This window comes from Trachurus trachurus (genome assembly GCF_905171665.1).
Source record: "Trachurus trachurus genome assembly, chromosome: 8".
NCBI classification, from domain to species: Eukaryota; Metazoa; Chordata; class Actinopteri; order Carangiformes; family Carangidae; genus Trachurus; species Trachurus trachurus.
Genome location: NC_139905.1, coordinates 23874381 through 23894775, shown reverse-complemented (window position 1 = coordinate 23894775; position 20395 = coordinate 23874381). Strand labels below are relative to the sequence as shown.

Here is a 20395-nt window from a genome sequence, read left to right as displayed (position 1 = left end):
AGTTACTTTAAGGCTACTGAACCAAGTGTACAGACTGAAGAATAAACTTTATAGTACTTTAAAAGAAGTAAGATTTGTTATTGTTACTAGTGTGAAGGTGAGAACTTGTTTGATGTATGATTTGATAAACGAGGCCCCTAAAGGGGCTCATCATGGTTCAATGCCACCTAAACCTGAGGACCTGCAACAATAACTCTTCAGAGTGTCACTGGACTACAAATTCTCCTTGTCAGCACGACAATATATAAACGGTTTTATAAAAGTCAAATGCTGACAATATAAGCAAACACAACCACGACAAGCTTATTCATCTTATCTGTTTTTGAGACACTTAGGGAAAACACCTCCAGAGACATACAGTAAACTTCACTTACGATCTGAATGATCATTAGTAAATACATCCAAAATCACAGCTGTTGTCTTTAGCTTACGTGTTTCGTGACTTTGTCAGACGATAGTACAATTATAAAGTCAAGATTTAACCAGCATAATGGTTTTAAAGTGACACCTGGTTAACATGTAGTCTTAAAGGTGCTATCTGTAAGTTTAGTTTTTTGCTCCATGTCCAGTGTTAACATTAACAGCAGTTTGCTCACCAGTCTACAAGAAAAGTTGCAAGTTCTGCATCAAACTTCATTCCTTTACTTGCCAAGAAATGTCTCCAGAGGTGGAGAAACTCGTGTTGTGCCTCTATTTCTATTATTTTCTTCTACTATAGTTAAACACGACATATGTGAGCACAGAGTAAAGGAGGGAAGCAAACATATAAAGAGCTGAAACCGTCTGACACCAAGAACAATGTAAATGTAACACAGTTGATCGGTACACTAAGTTTTGTCAAGTCTTGTTACTTCACTTGCTCTGTTTGTTGGTTTTCTGAGTTCTCTTTGTGGCCAACTGAGTTTAGAATGAAAAACTTTTTTTTGGCAGACAAAGATCCCCATAGTGAAGGATGATTTTGTAAAAATACTACATAAATAATGGTTAATGTGAAATAGTTTATCAAAGTTTTAAAGTGAACAGCTGTGGACTCCTGCAGCATTCTTCATGCATCACCACTCTGGGGTCTGTGCTGCAGTATATTGCTCAAAGGCACCTTAGCCTAGTTGATAATATCTAATCAGAGTTGCGCCTATAAAGCTCAAGGCTTAAAAACGCTTAAAAAGTGAAAATCAGTTGATAAGAGATGCAGATAGAGAGACGCAGGCAGGTACTGGTGGACCAATCAGGTACTGTACTTACAGAATACAGCTAACTCCCTGCTATTACTCCCACCCTGTCATTCACTCTTTAACAGGCTGTTTGTTGGACCGTTTTTGGACAAATGTAACCAGCAACATGAGAACAGAGAGCACACGCATATACACACACACACACACACACACACGGACAGTCTCTCCTCCTCTCTGAATATCTCACTCACCCTGTCCCACTGTCTCTCCTTGTTGAGCAGAATGATGACCAGCTTGGGGTGCAGCTGGTATCCGTCCTCACTGAACGACAGATTACGTCCCTCAAACGTCACATTCATCAGGTACCTGCAGAGGGACACATCGAGGAGAGAGACGGAGAGTGAGACTCATTGAGGTGTATATCACTTACTGAAAAATATCTTTGGCAGCGGCTGCTCGCAAATGTTTTATTCACTCTATATCCTTTTCTTGTTTATCGGCTCAATTTCCCCGACATTAAAGTTTCATTGCGTGTCTGTTTATTTTTTAAACATTTATCTTTTCAGACAAACACGCTGACATTACTCAAACTCATCAACTGCCAGAAAATAGCTATCCTCTGATGTCTAACCATCAGTTTTCCCATTAATAGATGAATGTATTGTACATTAGTCATCAGTCCCAGACAGACATTTGAGCAGAACAGCCAATGATGAGTTTAAGATTGAGGTAAAAGATTTTTCAGCAGATGATTTCTCCAATCATTCCATATGTCCAGTGTTACAGGTTCAGTCAGCACATCCTCTGTGTTGAACAGATTCATGCTTATTCTTGTTGGACATCAGGTGGACAGTTGGATGAGAGAATCAACACCACTCACACACACATACACATTAAATACAAAGCTAGACTCAGTAGCTGATTGGCTGTGAGCACTGATGACACTTGGATCTTCATCTGGCCAGGGGGACAAGGTGGTTAGTTTAGCTTAGCCTAGATTAAAAAGACTGGTTGCAGGAGGAAATGGCAAGCAAGGATCTGCTAACACATTCCCTCTACCAATACTTCTAAAGCTCAATGATAAACACATTATATCCAGTTTATTTGATAGCCTAATCTAAAACCAGTTGACTGTAAAAATGTATCTACAAATACCTTCTATATCTTTGATGGAACCAGCCGGATGATGAATTATACTGTAATACTATATAGCCTAATACTTTAGTTTAACACACGGGCTTTAGCATATTAATCAGTGAGTTTTAAAGGTGCTGGTAAGTGGATTTTGTCAACTGAGAACAGTCTGATCACTGAATCTGTTTCTCCCTGTTTCCAGGCTTTGTGCTAAGCTAAGCTAAGCTAACCACACTGACTGCATGGATATCTGCATGAAGTGTCATTGGCTACTATGAAGGAAGTGATAATAATACAATTACTGTAACACTCATGGATGGAGTATTGAGGTTTCTACAAATACAGCATTTTTAAGACGAATAATTTCATACTAATTAAAAGATGATTTATCCATTAACATTTAGTTCATTTGGCTGCTGGACCTACACTGTAGGTATGACTCAAATAGCATGAAGCAGTAGAACAAACGATCTCTCTTGACACATGTATGACCAGTTCAGAAATAGCTGAAATTGTATTTCCATCATGTACAAGATAAATTGACCAGTCCTGCTGTTCCCCATTGACAAACCATACAGCCAGCTCTGGAGAGAGGAAGCACAAAAATGAGCAATGCAGTTTATACTTGGCATCAAATGTAACAAAAAGTACTATATAATACACCAATAGCAGCTTGTCAGATCAGTGTGTGTGTGTTGGTGTGTGTGTGTTTCTGTGTGTTTGTGTGTGTGTGACTGTGACTGTGTATGTGTCTGGCTTTGTGTGTCTACTTCAGACGGTGTGTTTGTGTGGTGGAGAAGGAGAAACCGAGAGAAAGCAGCATTGTTTCTGTCAGGTGAAATCATTTCACCTCCCTTCAACTAAACACAACACACACAGGCACACAAACACACACATACAAAATACACACTCGCACAGTGTGTGATTATAGTGAATGTGTGTGGGAGTGTGTAAGTGTGTGTGTGTGTGTGTGAGAACAGGAATGTTTATGTCAGGTGAACTCAAGATCACTTCACTGTTATCCTACACACACACACACACACACACACACACACACACAAATACACAATCTCTTAACTCTTTCATTCCCTCACACTTCATTCTCTCTTGTTCTAGCCCTCTCTCTCTCTCTCTCTCTCTCTCTCTCTCTCTCTCTCTGTGACTGTTGCCATGGAAACACTACCTCAAAACTGTGCACACCATACATATGTAGATGAATAAATACATGACAAGAGAAAGTGTATGCATGTGTGTGAGTTACTGGTTTGCCGTCGGTGGGGGTGTAGTGTGTAACTGGACTGGGTTGTGTAACGGGACTCGACCACCGGCAGAATCTGTTTGTCTTGAGCTTTTTGTCACAGTGACGCTCAGCCTCACTGCAGTTTTACTCTGAACGTTACACACCTCCTCTCTGCTGCACTCACACTGCTTTAGCTTCACACATGTCAGACCTCTTGCTGGAGCGGTGGGAAGCATTTCAGATATATAATCGTCTCCTTTAAACGAACTTCCTCTTTGTTTCTGTGCATCTACCTCCTGCTCGAGGCGGGTCCAACGTACAGCATGGAGTGACTTAATAATCCAGAAATTACTCTAACGCCAGCTTCCTTATTCTATTTCCTGTATTAAATATTGATATTTTCAACGGGCTGTGATGAGCAGAATCATCCAGCTTCATACCGTCTCATGCAGCCCCATGTGTCCGGCTAACAGCCCCTTCCTGTAGAGCCTTGGCACTGATACAAAGTGCACAGAATCTGCTGCATAAATCATAAGCCATTTACAAAATGACTTGACGCTGCGCCCCCTTTAATCTTTACCGAGCAAGCTATTGTTACATGCTACAATATGAGGCCTTTGTGTGTGTGCGTGTGTGTGTGTGCGTGTGCGTGCATGTGTGTGTGTGTGTGTGTGTGCGTGTGTGTGTGTGTGTGTTTGCACGCGCGCACACGTCTGCATCCTACACATGTTGACAGCAGTAACTGAGCGAAACACAAGCATATGTGTGTTGCCATGGCACCCACAACCACTGTGACTTCCAAACCCAATCTGTTGCGTTACTATGGTAACGGTAATCTCGCAGAGGGTGGGAGGGAAAGAGAGAGAGAGAGAGGTTGGATTCAAATAAAGAGAGGGAGGGGATTGGACACTCTCCTCTCCTCACGCTGTGAACACTGTGGTTAAAGGACCAAACCTCCTCTCTGTCACCTCCGCTGAACTTCCTGTAGCACTGCCAATTAAACTGGACACACACACACACACATACCGTACACACACTTAAGAAGTGCTGTTTTACACTCACAGAGGTGCACAGAGTGAATCCACATCTGGAGGCTCCACAGTCGGGCCTGTTATGGGCCACTGAGCAGCTCCACTGGGGCCGCTCGGTGTGAAATGTCTTGCTTAAAGCAGGATGACAAACAGTCACTGTCACCGCCTCCCTTGCCATGCCGGAGACACAAATAAACATGTGAACATAAACCTGTACCCCAAACCCCCCTCCTCCCCTGCCTCTGCGTTTCCGAAGCTGCTGTATGTGCCACGAGATGGCATTAAGTAACATGCATGCTGTGCACATAGTGTGTGCGAATAGCATGATAAGGCGGAGGCACACATCCACCCACCTCTTAAACCCCTTGTTTTGAGATCCTGTTGAACCCGTCACTTTCCAGCTCAAGCTAAAGGAGAGTGTCTCAGCTGTACTGTACAGCAGGTGAATTAAAATTCAGAGCGCAGCAGCAGCTGTCTCCACCTGGCGAATGAGAGCGAGCGACACTGACTGGACTCCAACAGGCAGCGCTCTGATCAAATCTACACTGTCCTCTTCACACGCTGCCTCCTATGTGTTGCCATTTAGGACATTTCAGCGAAGCTAGCCTTTCTTGTTATTTGAGGAAGATACTTGTAATTGTAAATCACAACAGCACAATGACACACACACACACACACACAGACAAATAGCCATGCTCACTCCACAGCCTGACACAGATACGTTTTAGCACATGTTCTGATGTGAATAATGGACGAGTTGTGTGAAATATTGATAAGTCATTTTTAATAAATTAACCCTGACATGAATTAGTCATGAATTACACTCCTTCACAATTATTGTGGTGCAATGTACTTATTGGATTTGTAGAGGGGGGGAATCTATATGGAGAATGATAACATGCCCCAGATGGCACTGTGTGGTCGAGGCAGACAAACATACTGTGGCTTCGCTGCATGCACGCTTGGGGTATACCGCGCGAATGTGGGGGGAGGTGTGAATTTGTTGTGCATGCATGTGTAGGTGCACATGTATGCATCTAGGGGTATTCAGTACATGTGTGTGTTCAGACCTGGGAACAGAGTGTGTAAACAGTGTAATAAATTGTGCTAATGGGAAGAAAGCAGAGAGATGACAACAAAGGAACAGAGGTATAAAAAAGAGGGAGGTTGCAGAAGGCACAAGGTATCTGCTTTTGATCTGATCCACATGGACAATTGAGGCTAATTGTCGTGACAAGAATTTAAAATTGTAACCAATACTGACCCACATTAGGAGATATCATTCTTCCTCTATGAAGTTATCATCACTTACAGAGGAAGGAGTTAAGGGAATAAAGGAGTAGAGTCCATGAAAACAGAAAGCAGAGATCAGCAGCATGGTTTGACTTATATGTTTCAGAAATAGGAAGTTGCATGAAGCAGTGTTGCCAATCTGGATCTGAATCAATGACCTTGCTGCCACACAGCATATGTCTGCAAAACTACACCATCAGGACAACACAGCTCTCCATGACAACAATGCGCCGCACATATTAGTTTAGTATTGTTTGGTGGATTTACTGAGCATTACAAAGTTCTACAGTAAAGTACGACAGTGAAGTCATCACGACACAGACATGAAGAATTGCTGTGCCGGTGATCAGTGAGTGAAGTATTACACCCAGTGGACATCAGTAGAGGTCAAGGGACAGAGTTTCAGAGTTGAACCCAGGACCTTGTGCTTCTAAACAGATTGATCTCTAAACTATCTGCTCCTTTCTGTTCTGATTTATCTCTGCATTTGTTTTATGATAGTTATGGGTTGTAGCTGTAACTATCATTGACCGCAGTTAAGAAAAGTTTCACTCAATGTTTGAATGTCATGACATTTAGACAGAAGGACAACCTGCACACTGCTTTTGCTTAGTATCATCATAATGTTTGGGTCTAGAGCTACATCAGAAAGTCAGGATGGTCAATAAGCTGTGATTCTTAGCGAGTGACACTTTACCTTTACATTTGTATGTGTGAACATCCTGATCAATAGGTTTTGCGTTTTAAAGAGATATTAATACTGCCTGAGCAGTGGGTAAGGGTTTGAATGTATCTGCCTGGTTTGGTCTCTGTGGTTCTTTTTAAAAATCCAGACACTTTATGCTGAAATTAACCATAATAATAATGATAATGATGATGATAATGATGGCCACGAAGAGGACTCCAATAGCTGCAGTGCTTAGACCACAGAAAAGAAACAGAAAAGTAGAGAAGTGAATAAACCTGCTGGGGAAAAAGAGATCTGGAGACAAAGACGGATGAAAAGATTTAGGAGGAGAAAGAGAGACAGAAACAGGAGACAGCGCAGGAGCATCCTGACCTAGTTCCAATCAAGCCCCATCACAAACAGGTGCCTCTTTAATGTCTGCTGCCGGCCTGGCCCATAAACACACACTCACATGGCCTTTATATACTCAGACTGAAATAGCTAGAAGCACAGACACGCACACCCAGGTGGACACGCTGTCCATTGAGCTGGCGCACACTCATCCCTCAGCTCAATAAGGTCAAAATGCTGCTTCAGAGTATTTTGCACACACACACACACAAACACATACACATGCAAACACACAAACACATACAGCGTACACTCTATTGAAAGCATCACTGAGGCAACAAAAGTTCAGAAATGTCCACAGAGCTTAAAAGGACTTGACACCTTTCCAACTCCGAGCTCATTTGGAACCTGTCCACGCCTGGCAAGGTCAGGGCCACTGTTGTCAAACTCATGATTCTCACACTGCTGTGTATTGCTCACCAGTGGTCTCTCTTTCCCGCCTCTGCCTCGCTCTGCCTTTCGTTCTCTGTGCTCTGCTCTCGTCTTCCTCTTTCTGCTATCTTCACTTGTCAGGCTCAGACTGTAGCATTAGCTGGAATGTCACAGTGCTGGCTACAGTGGACTTAATTTACTTAGTGGAGTGACATGTCCTTCTCTTGTGGTATTCTATGAAGCGCTAAGGGCTGGACAAGGAAATGCTAAGCAGAGAGGGATCAGCATAATGTATGGCTTATAAAGTCAAGTAGATGACCGTGACCATGCAGCAGTTCTTCATCATTCAACACTGGACTTAAATGTAAACTAGATAACATTTACATATTAACACGCATCCCATACTGAACAGCTTTGTAACGCACATTGTTAATAACATGTGTGTGATTTTGCTCATGTGTTTTTGTCATAACATGAAGAATTCCATAAGGCTGCAAAGTTCCTTTCCTCCTTCCTTCATAATTTGCTGTGTTGTTCGAGATTTTCAATATGATTTTTTTCAGTGCCATGTTTTCAAATATTACAGTCAATCAATCAATCAATCAATCAATCAATCAATCAATCAATCAATCAATCAATCAATCAATCAATCAATCAATCAGATTTTATTTATATAGCACCTTTCAAAGCAAATAAATTCTGTTCAAAATGCTTTATATTTTGATTGAAAACGTATATATACACACTGTATAAGAAGTGAAACTAGAATAATGACATGGAGACTAACGCATGAAGTGACAGTGTCTTAACTTTTTGGCATCTTTGTCAAATTCTTTTGTTCAATTAATTATTAATAGGTTACTTTTGTGTTGTTTATGTGCAGGTGATGCAATGACATCACCTTTATCAATAAATATAATTTGAGGGATGATCTCATATTTGTATGTTGTGTTTTGTGGGGTCCCAACTTTTTCACGTGACTATAGTCCACTGTGGACACTGGTGTGCACTACTGTTGTGTACTAACTGGGGTATGACTGTTGCTCACCTGCCACCTGCTTTGTTCACTTGACTTAAAAATGCTTCACTGTCTTGTACTTGCTCTTTGTGTCATGCAACTTGGAAATCAGTCACCATCTGCACCAATGCACCCGCGATGTGTCCTCTTCCTCGGTCGCCATTTTCACAAGTTTGAAAACACATCAGTGGGCCGCCCCCTTCTGTTACACAGCCAAGATGGAGACTGTTGAGGGTGAGAAGTGTCCATCATTTTAGTCTACCGACATAGTTGTGTAATCAACGTGCATGAATCTTGTCTGAGTCTGGACTAGGGCTGGGCGATATGGACCAAAAGTCATATCCCGATATATTTTGTCTGAATATCGATATACGATATATATCCCGATATTTTTCCGCAAAGTGAGTGCAAATGTTCAGTCAAAGTTAAAGCCAAATATGACAAGTCACAGGTAGTTTTATTGAAACCGGCTATTTCACTGAACAGTTGCAAAATCAAATGAATAAATAATAAACAGGTTTCTTCATCTGGTTCATGAATAAATGTTCAGCTGCTCAAATAACAAAATGTAAACATAAATACTGCCTGACAAGAGTACCTTTTTTGAATTCAAAGTAATGGAGTAATGGATTTTAGAAGGCGTGATTGCATAAGGCCTCTTCTAAGATCAATGTTAAAGGTGTACAGAAATGGCCGTTTGTCCTGTTTGTCGCGCCGAGTTGTCCCGAGCTGCAACACGAGTTTACCCGAGTGAGGAAAACGAATTTGATTGGTCGTTATCGAGCGGGCGGGATATTCAAAGCTTGGGGCGAGCCCGAGCTCCGTGTGTGTGTGCGTGTCTCAGACGTTGAATGACGGATGACGGATCCAATATCAGTGGCTGGTGAATCGTGTACAGGCTGACGTATAATCCGTGCGCCTGCATTATCCAATGCGAAAAAAAAAATACACACTTTCATCCCGGATTTACTCAAAAATAGAATTTTGCACAAAGTTTGGCCTACATCGTCTGAAAGATGAGTTATCACATTAATTTTATTACCCAAAGTGGGCTCAAATTCAATTTTCTTTTCTGTACACCTTTAAAAGTTGGCTGGAAATTTGAAAATATTGTCATTATCATGTATAATTTATTATAAGACATAAAAAACTATCAATTTTCTGCACTAAAAACTAAAAAACAACAACTGCCTTGTGTCTCTGTTATTTCTCAGAGATTTCTTTTTTTTAACCTGGAGTCACGTGACGTGCCCCACGTCTTTTTCCGGTCAGTCGTCATGGAAACGTCACGTGACACTCACGGACCCACGGTTTGGACCAGAGTGAAAACAAAAGTGTGTAAACCATGGATGTATTATATTATCATAGATCCATGGGGTAAACGCGAACCTTCCGAGCTGAATCTGGTGAAAGCACCGCGGCTCACAGAGGTCTGGAGCTCTGACGCTGCTGCAGGGGACGACGTGCTAATGGCTAACGGCTAATAACAGCTAACGGCTAACAGCTAACAGCCGTGCTACAGCAGCTGACTGAGCCTCTAGAGCCGCGGCTCGGCTCGTTAACGGCAACGAGGTCGACGTGGACTCGGTGCGACTGCGTTCCTCTCGGTCAGCTGGTGAAGCAGCGGTCTGATAAGCATGAATAAAATAGGAGGAGGAGGGGCGGCGGCGCGGAGCGCGGCGAGCAGTGCAGGGAGCTCCAGATCACACAGAGCTACAGATCACAAGGATCACAGCCACATTTGACCTATATCGATATATGCGATATGGTCAAATTCCATATCCCATTAAAAAATATATCGATATATTTTTTATATCGATATATCGCCCAGCCCTAGTCTGGACGTATGTGCGATTGAAAACAGCTTCTAAATTCCATTAGCCTCAATGTCTACAAGTGAATTGTGACTCAAACTGATGTGTTGACGACTTTCCTTAAAGGTCTCTCTTTGAAAATGTATAAATGGTGCTTGAATTCTTTGGAGCGTGAGAGCGTATCTTAGGTTTTCCCACCCTACGACACAGAGAGCTCTCTGATTGAGTTGCTCTCCTTTCTATCCACCTTCCTTCTATTCATCTGCTGATTCACTTAGTAGTGAATCAACCAAGGCATCAGGTCACCCAGCAAACAGCCAGCCAAGCCAGCAGCCAGCAAGCCAAGCAACCAGCCATTCACTCTGTTTTCCTGTATATAGACTCTAGGCCAAATGCTAATCTCTTGATTGAGCACCTGAAGACAAAGGTTATCACCGAACAAATTTAGTTAAGGCGGTGAGGGGCGAAGGATCTTAGCAGCGCTCGCAACTGATCTAATCAACAACACAGCTAAGTTGATTATAAAACTGCAGGTCTGGAGCGCAGACAATGGTTGGGGAGGAGCAGAACAGTGGAGAAGAGAGGAAAACCAGCAGAGGAGAAGAGAGGAGGAGAAGGTGTGAGCAGATGAAACAGAGCAGCGTTTAACAAAAGAGGCTAAAGTGGAACAAAGCAGAGAAGAGACGAGCGGCTGTATAAAAGGGACGGAACAAAGGAGACGACTACGGGGCAGGACAGGACAGGACAGAGCAGAACATGATGGAGTCGAGAAAGAGCTGAGCAGAGAGGAGAGCGGCACAGGACAACCACAGCAGAGCAGAGCAGAGCGGAGCACAGCCAGGCACACATGAACAGAGCAGGGGAATTGTATTCTGGGGCAACGGCAGCTGCCATAAACTCCACTCTTATCTCAAAGCAGTAAGCAGTGGTGAAACAAATGCAAAGCTTCAGAAAGGAGTGAACCAGCAGACAGGGTATTGAAATGACATCTAAAGAGTTTGCTGGAACAGACAACAAAGCGTCGCTGCCATAGTGCGAGGCTGCAGTTAAGTGTGAAGTATGAGCAGAAAATGCATCCACATCCTGCACAATCCAAAAAAGGTGTGCATGTGTTCCTACAGTAGTAGTGCTGCAAGTGTGAATGTGAAAACTAGAAAGCAGAAGAAGCAGATACTTTGTATTTAGTCTTTGTAAAAGTGTCATTCTGTGTGTGTGTGAGATTGAGGTTCTGTTTAGCTGCCATACAGCCGCTTTTATACCAAACCATGAGAACAAAACAAGATTTATCAACAGCAGCAACTAGACACATGTCCTCAAAGATGACTGACAATCTCCTTAACACACACACAAACAAACTGCACAGCATCCAAACACACACATCTGGCCCACACGCATCACTCTTTTAGCACAAACGAAAAACACACAGAAGCGCGAGCAGAGCTTCCACAGCAGACAAACAGAGCAGCAGAGGGGTGAAGCAGCCCTCGAGTATAACATGTGCCGAGCTCTGGAGCGCAGCACGACAGGGGCCAGTGTTCGCCGGCTCAAACGCCATTGGGACCAATTAGGTAGCGCGCGGAGCAAAGCAGCGCCGAACGCCGCGCTTCGCCACCAGTTCAAAAGGCCTGCTGCTGAGACGGACAGCTTGGGGGGTGGGGTTGGATTTTCCCGAGGAAGGGGGGTGTGTTTGTGTGTGGAGGGTATTATTACATGGAGAGAAGGGGGGGATGATCACAGTATGCAGAGGGATAAAGGTGCATGTGTGCGGTGGTGTTTGTGCACGGGTGTTTTCGGCATCTGCTGCTGCTGCTGCTGCTGCTGCCGTGGATGTGCTGATCTACGCCAGAACGCTCCTGTTGAGCTCCACCTGAACCTGTGCACAAGCTGAAGCTGCTGTGCGTAGCGTTTTAATATCCATAAATCACTGCCTGATTAATTTGGAAACATTAGTGTAATTGTAAATAAATAACAACAAACAAATGAGGCCACTACTGAGACACGTGGCCTCTGCACTGTGTTTTACGCTGCACACCACAAAGCTGCTGTTCATTGAGTTTGTGCTGGATGGCTTTAGGGCAGAAAGTGAGCTTGTTATACTGCACATGAAGCCGGCTAACAGGACGTCGTTCCAGCAGTGCACTCAGACCTTCTCCCTGATAGACTCTACAGTGATTTAAAAGCTGATAGAGACTTTAAGTTGGACGTATAATGGGACATTCATTTGCTATACAGCTCATCCTTCCAGGGTCACATGGGAGCTGGAGCCAAACCCAGCTGACGGTGGGGAAAGCAGGGGGAACAGTCTCTCACTGGGCCGACATACTGTACTGTCTAGAGACAAACAACTATTCACACTAACATTCACACCCACTGGACATGTTGGCGTTGGCAATTAGCCTGCATTGTCTTTGTACCTGGAGGAAATTCAGGCTCATGGAGAACATGCACAGAAACGCACCACACCGGCATTATGGGACAATACCATTCAAATTCTTGAATTTTTTAAAAGGCAAATACACCAAGACGTCCCAATAAAGACAGATTTTGGGAAATTCATACAAACAACATGAAAAATAAATAGCAAACAATGAATCATTAATCTGTTAGTCATGTTTTGAAGGCTCTTGAAATGCTGCTTTTTTTTTAAAGAGTTTGACAGATGAGAGTGTTTAGGAGGCAGAGAGGGTCTAGTAAAAGATATTACTAAGTTGCATCATGGTAAATGTAGGATCCAGCATTTTTGGAGCATTTTTAGAGCATATAGAAACCAGATGTCAGGAGATGTGCCCCAAATAACAGATTCCATTAAGAAGTCACCTTGATGTATAAATAAGGTGGGACGATGTTACACTGCTTACCAACCAAGTCATTTTCTGCTGTATCATAATATGAGTTTACAACTGATGCAGCATTTATGGCTTTGACTTGTCAAACTACAGTCAAACTGCCTCCCAGAACTAAACGGCTCCATCCAGCCTCCACTCACCTGAGCACTTCGTTGGGGTTGCCTGAGATGGGGGTCTTCTTGTCAGGAGCTCCGTGGCACTCGGACTTGAGCAGGGTGTGAGGTCCACGGTCCATCATCATGGTGGAGGTTGCCATAGTGATGATTGCCACACCGTCACGAACGCGGGCTTCCAGGCCGTAGTCCCACTCGTCATAGGACACCGAGAGCAGGCCTGGGCAGAAGAGGCAAGGAGAGGAAAAGAGAAGTGATCAGTGGATATGTGATAGAAGAAAGAGCTGAAGAGATGAAGAGGTAGAGGTAGAGGGAGGCGGAGGGTTTAGGGAGAAACAGACAGGTGAGTACAGAAGGATTCGGAAATGCGCTGCAAGTAAGGTATGAGAATGAGAGAGGTGAAGAGAGTGAAGCCACAGACGGACAGATGGAGAAAAGTGAAGCAGGAGCAGATAGGGAGAATTCTGTGAGGGTCTACAGAGCGTACATGTTTTGAACACACTCCAAGAGACAGAGCACTCATTACGTGATGACTCAGAGAGCAGATGAAAAGCACTCCCACCCTGCTTGACTAAGCGTCTATCACCTTGCTGTGTTTGTCCATCTGTCTGTCTAAAGCCCTGTCTGTCTCTGTTTGTTGGCCTTTGCACTGTCTGTACGTCTGTTTATCTGTCCTTCTGTCTGCCTGAGTCCTGTTCTCTTTTGACAATCTGTCTGTTTGTGAACATTCGTTTGTAGGTCTCCCTCTCTCTCTATCTCTCTTTCTCTCTCCCTGTGTCTCCATGCCCATCTCCTCCGTTGCCCTTCCAACCACGCATCAGTTCATTCAGCTATTTGCCAGGATGCTTGTCCTTCCTCCACACTACCGTCCCTTTCTGCTGCGGATCATCAAGGAGTGAGTAGTGAGCAGATCGACAATATTTCAAGTATTCCCAAAGCTGGGGACAGCACTTGACCTTAAAAAATTGGAAGGCTGTCTTAGGATGTTCCCTTTGCTTAAATTCACACAAACACCGATGACACTGATTTATCTGTACGGACCCTAGAGGACACAACTCAGTTCATCACTGCGCTTTTTTTATTTATTTATTTATTCCTCACAAACACACGGGAAGCACTATGAGAACAGTTCATTTATGAGTAAAACTAGACCAATTATGCATCTATTCAGACAGACCTGACATTTTGTTAATGAGTTTCACTGATATTAAACAGCTGTTATTGATAATATGATTAACACACGGCAAACAATTGCCGTTAATTGATGGCACAGTGCATGCTGTCCAGCGCTGAGCCTAGTGTGCTCAATCTCTTTTTAATGACCCATCATTTAGTTCTCCTGTTCACCACTGTCAGGATTTTATCAGGTTAGCGCTAACAGGTGGGATTATTACAGGGCTTCGGCTCACCATGGGTCTAATTATTCTAGATCCATTTTAGAGCTTGGATCTTCATTTGTTTCTTAGCATTGTTATTTATTTAGGAGAATCACTGATGCACCATGAGTTTGGAGTAGGTCGAATGTCTCAACCACCCAAATACAGTAATTACAAACTTGCATTTCTGGGAAATCAGCACATCCAGCAGAGCGCCTGGACGCTCATTACCTTTCCTCAAGGTTCAATGCAGCTGTTAAGAAAGTAATTTACCAATTTACTTTTCTCTAGATGCTCTTTGTCCCATATACCTACTGACCGCTAACTGCTACATGTCTGAACAGTACTGTAAGCATGGTGCCTTATGGGGTGTTGGATGCTAAGTATTTGCTAGCTAAAGCCTTTTTTTTTTTTTTTTTTTAGCATTATTGATTTCTTGTAATGTCTTCTCAGTATAACATAAATCATCTGAAGATATTAAATAGTCCGCTAGAGACTGAGTTTCCAAACAACTGACTGAGTTTTAGCATTTGCATTAGACTTAGACTAGTTTGCTAAAGCTCATAAAATCTGCTGGCAGCAATCCACCGTCACAGGATGTGACAACCCAGCTTTGGTTCACTTTTTGTTTAAAATCAAAGCCGTATTGTCAATTTCACGTGGAGACCTTCATAAGCCCGGCCTTATCTAAATTCTCAGCTGTAACTGCCCTCAGGACTTTTTTTAAAACAGCCAATAACGAATTGTCCTCCCAGGTCGCACGGCTCTCAGTGAAGCACGTCCTGCTGCCTTCAAGTCAATTTATCAGGCTATCTGTTTCTCTATCTGCCTTTTAATCTGTCCCTCTCTGTCCATCAGTTGGCCCGCATCTATCTGACAGCGTATGACCACATGTCAGCCAGACCACTACCATGTCAGTGGGCAGAAATAGACAGGCAGCCTGGCAACCTGCTTCCTCATGGGGCCTCAGCGCTGACAGCTCCAGCCCACCAGGACCACATCTAATGTCACACACTGTTGACACTTTCTCAACACCTCCCTCACTCCCTCCCTCCCTCCCTCCTTCCCTACCCCACTCACTCACTCACTCACTCCTTTTTTACACATGTCAGTTTTGTTATTTTATGGGAAGAGTGAGTATGTGTGTGTGTGCGCGTGCACTGTAGATGTCCATGTTTAGTGTAGTGTATTCTTTTCACCATCTTGGGAAATGGTGTGCGATGTTAATATTCATACATCTCTCAGGACATGTTAAAATGTCATAACACAGACATGTCAACTGGCAAAGTTATAGCTGAACAGCGCTGTAGCAGCTAGAGTAAGGTTTTCTACAGTATAGCCAGTAAAGTGGTTACAGTCTGTGTTTATAGGCTAAAGGTTGTCTCGTTATCTGGATACGCACAAACACGCATATACACAAACCAAACAAAAAAAAAAACTCAAAAATCACATACACGACATCCACACGTAGGCAAACTGATTGGAGATCGCAATAGCAGAACTACCGTATTACTGGCTATTTTTGGAAACAGCTTATTATTGTCAGTGATGTCAGATTGGGTGGTTACGTTGGCACAGTCTGTGCAGCAGTAGTGAGTAACTCTGATCAGGAAGAATAGAGACAGAAAGGCTGTTAGTAAGAGAGAGAGAGAGAGAGAGAGCTGAGGGGGGCGATGGGGGAAAAGAGAAACTCTGACAGACATAAGGATACGGAAAGAAAAAAGAAAAAAATTGAAGGGAGCAGACAGTTGGAAGGGAGTCAGAGGACGCTGAAATACAGCGAGACAGAAAACATGGGGAACAACAGTATGAAATAAGGAGGAACGGGAAGGAAGGAGGAGAGTGGGAGGAGAAATGGTTCCCCAGAGCGCCACTTAAGGAAGGCATCAGTGGAATTACCCAGGAGAATTGGAGGCTCTTCATCACACATGGTGCAAATTATTAAGTGTGCCTAGTAAGCAAATTAGCCCCACAGCTAGCGTGCACCTTCTGCTGAACCCTGAACCGCTTGCATTCACCCAGAGAGCACTCACCACCACCACCACCACCACCACAGCGCCAGTCACATGCTGCGCCACGGTGTCGCTGGGCTCTCTGGAAGTTCACAAGTTGCTGCGGCTGCTGACTGCAGCTACAGGCCTCCTCTGATGGTGAGGTTGAAACACGGAGATGAGGCTTGGTTCACTGACTGAGGTCTACAGCTGAATGCCTAATGTCTACAAATATCTTGCTAGTGTCTTGTTCGTGATGAGTAGAGCCGTAATCCTGGTTGATTCAGCACGGTATTCTTTTAAAAATCTATCAATCACATAGAAAAGAAAAATGCACTCAGTGTCACTGTCAAGACACTGAAGGTTCTGAAGTGGCATAACTTTAAAAAAAAAAAAGTCTTTGAGATGACTCCTTAAGAATGTGAGGCTGCTCTGAGCAAAGGTTTCACAGACTGTCGCTGCTGAAGCTGTGAGGTAAAATCCTTCCATCATGTACGTCTCTTTGGCAGAGGGCAGCACTGACAAGCACAGATCCTGCAGCAGCAGCTGTGAGCAGAGGCTCAGACATTTGCATACTGACTCAGGTGGTATGCACATCCAAACTATAATATGCCTCTGATGTATCCTGCCAATACAGCAACACGTAACACAAAATGTACTAAATCAGCGACTGTATGAAGAAGTGTCTGGCTTTTTTGTTGTCAAAGTTAGACTATAGCACCGCTGTGAGTGTTATGTAAATGTTCAAATTCTGTCTCCTATTCATCATGCATTAAACAAGTGGCTGACATTTAGCCTGCTATCTGTCATTATGTCCCATATGATTAATCCTATGATAATTCAATGCGAACTCAAAGAGGTTCGTGTGTGTCCATCAACGCAGCCACTCCGCCAGCTCCACTTTGTAATCATTCAGGCAGTACACGAGCTAGTCACGATTATCTCCGTGGCAACATAAATCAAGAGGGGAGTTGTTGTGTGTGATTTACATAACTGATATGGTGATATATCAAACTTTATAGAGTGGAACCCTAATTTGGAGCAGACACACTGAAACAAACACTCGCGCACACTCGCACACAATCGTAGTTTTTGTTCACTCTGTCCTCCATGTAAACACTCGCTTCCCGTCTTATGAGGTGCACACAAAAGCACACAACCCATTTGATTACACTCAACCCTTATTTTCTCATGCAAATTAAACCATGACCCAATCACACATTTCACAGACAAATGCACACCAACATTACACACATAAGGCATAAGAAACACACCCATAGGCACACACACAGGAGCACAACACACACCTAACTGCAATTTAGAGTAAATCATCCATGGATGCCAATAAGGGAGCAGAGGTAAAAAGTTTGAGTTACGGTGCTTGAACAGCACAACGATCTCAGGTTGGGCCTGGTCGACCATTTCCCAGAAACTGCTGAGGACAGGCAGCGGTGTAATATCTCGCTCTCACTGTAAATCAACGAGCCCAACGCCGACAAATTATCAAGCTCATATGTCCACAGGAAATATACTACCTGCTCCCACGGTTTATTCACCTACAGAGGATAAAACAGACTGAAGTTGTACAAGGTTCCATTAGTTCTCGTGGAGGAAACATCACCAACAGTTAATAAGGTTTGATTCCCACTGTGTGCTGGCCTTTCTGAAAGTGTCTGTCCACCCCCAGGTGCTGAAAGTCCTGTTACATGAGGGAGTTTGACAGGTATGTCTGACAGATTGCGTGAGCGAGGTTGAGTGGTTTATGTACCCCAACTTAGATGTCACTTTGGTTCCACATTTGACCTTCAAAGGTTAGAATGACCTCCAGTGGTGTTGCAGGGAGAGGGCGGGAGAGAAATGCTCCCTGACTTCTTATTAGGAAAGGTCAGTTTGTTTTTTGGATTATTTTTTTTGTCTTGCAGGAAAAATCCAAATAGCAAAACCAAAAATAAAATTTGACCAAAATAGCATCTCAAAGGCTCGGGGTTCCTTCTGAGGTGGCAAGTAAGTAAGAAAAAGCTGATATTACAAATGGATGGAGCCACATCTCCAATAAAAAGTACATGCTTTTGTCTTCTTCTCTATCTCTGCTTAACATCTTAGCATCGATAGTCTGTATAGACCCTTTCAGAGAGTATAAACAAAGACAGGTGTGGCTCATTAGAAAACGCCTTGGTACACTAAATGGAATGGAGCCTTAATTAGTATCCTTGGTAACACCTGTATTTGTTTATACTCTCTGAAACGGTCTATAATTGTAAATTCTTCAGCATTGTATCATCTGGAGGAAAAGTAGCAGTCTATTGCAAAGCAGGTTGGAATCACAGCAGGCGATAAAAGCAAGAGCCAAACAATGACAACAACAAATCACAAAAACAAGATGGTGGTGCCTCTTCCACGCTAAAGGTGTTGCTAGATTTTCAGCCACAGTTTCCATCCTCAGTGAGGGAATAAAAACGCTCTCTGAGAGAGTCTTTTTGACAGCATAACTGTCCATTTAGCAACTTTTTCAAGACGTTTTAATTGCAACTAACAGTCGTCCATACGGCTTATAAGAGGAAAAGTCACATTCTAAGCAACACAACTCAGACTTGCTCAGTGTAAAACAACAAGGAGGCTTCACTTGGTTGAATACAGTATGACTTGAATATCATGATGGTGTAATGTGAGTTATGTTACAGTGATGTTAACTAGCTCATGAATAATTACTGACATTAGCCAGGGTCATTTTTGCTGATGTAATAACTCTTGTGCTACTTGAATACTAATCTAAAATATTATCTCCTAGTAGCACTGAGGAGACAAAGGTTAGGGATTTGACTCCTATGTAGAAAATGCATTCCTGGTATTTTTAATGCACTTTGGATAAACATCAACCAAACGCTGCATGAAATGTGATTGCTGTACTTAGAAAGGGCTTAGGATTTGAGCTCAAGGCAAGCGGACATTTTCCATTCAGGAGGTTATTCCAGATAAAAATGTAATACAAATCGTAATTTTTTTTTTTTTTTCCAGAGCACGACTTCCTACCTGTGGGGAACTCTGCGGGCACGACATCAGTGTCTCCGGCTACCAGCGAGGGCACTATCCAAGTGTAGCCGTAGCCAGTGATCCCAACAGAGTGGGCCACCTCGAAGATGGTGTTGGCCTCCTCTTTTGTGCAGTAGAGCAGAATGACAGGGCTCTGGAGCTTCTTCAGCTGGTTCTGGATCTTTGAATCTCCGTCATCTACAGACATGTCCAGGAGTAAAACCTCTTCCAGTTCCCAGCCCACAAAGCTGTTCTCGATGGTGCTACGGATCTGAACGGGGCAGAGGAAAAAAGAAAGAAGACAATCCTTTGAGTCCTTGCATGTTATCTGACAATTTCGACAAATTTATACAAGAGACTTATCCTAATTTAATCAGATACTGTACAATATAGTGCAAAAGCTGATAAATTCAACATCACTGGGACTTTTAGAAACTCTAATCTCTCTCATTTGCATCACATGTTAAAAATACATAGTTTATTTTCAGGGTTAAAATATTTCTGCTGTGACACTAAGAGGTTGAAGATAATCCGTATCGTATGGTTATGGTGCATGTTGTCTCAGCTGAGTATGGTTACCTTGGTAACAAAGTCCTGGTAACCTGGGTAGTAAGTGGTGACGATGGAGAAGATGTACCAGTCGTATTCCTCCATGATGTTCAGCATAACCGAGGCTTGCTGCTCTATGGAGGGGCCGAACTGAAAGAACATGGAGTCGTCATCCTGAAAACAGAGAGAGACACAGACACAGAGGGACATGGATGTAAATGGTTACATAACAGCAGTGGCCTGAACTTTAATTTCGTTGGCTTTACACACAGAGAACTGCTACTACTTAAAGTACAGCGGTGGTTTTGTAACATTATTGGTGTGAACATTAATTTAGC

At 43.2% G+C, this 20395-nt stretch overlaps 1 protein-coding gene across 1 annotated transcript in view; it reads right to left on the bottom strand.

The window, feature by feature from the left end:
* The window catches only part of grin2ba (glutamate receptor, ionotropic, N-methyl D-aspartate 2B-a), a gene marked incomplete at both ends in the record, with an annotated part of 107061 nt that overhangs the window by 25426 nt on the left and 61240 nt on the right, over positions 1-20395 (bottom strand). Inside the window, 4 exons of the mRNA XM_083976379.1 lie at positions 1424-1538; positions 13139-13331; positions 19509-19779; positions 20088-20231. Of these exons, the coding sequence (XP_083832505.1) occupies positions 1424-1538; positions 13139-13331; positions 19509-19779; positions 20088-20231 (723 nt within the window). The remainder of the gene's footprint in view (positions 1-1423; positions 1539-13138; positions 13332-19508; positions 19780-20087; positions 20232-20395) is intronic.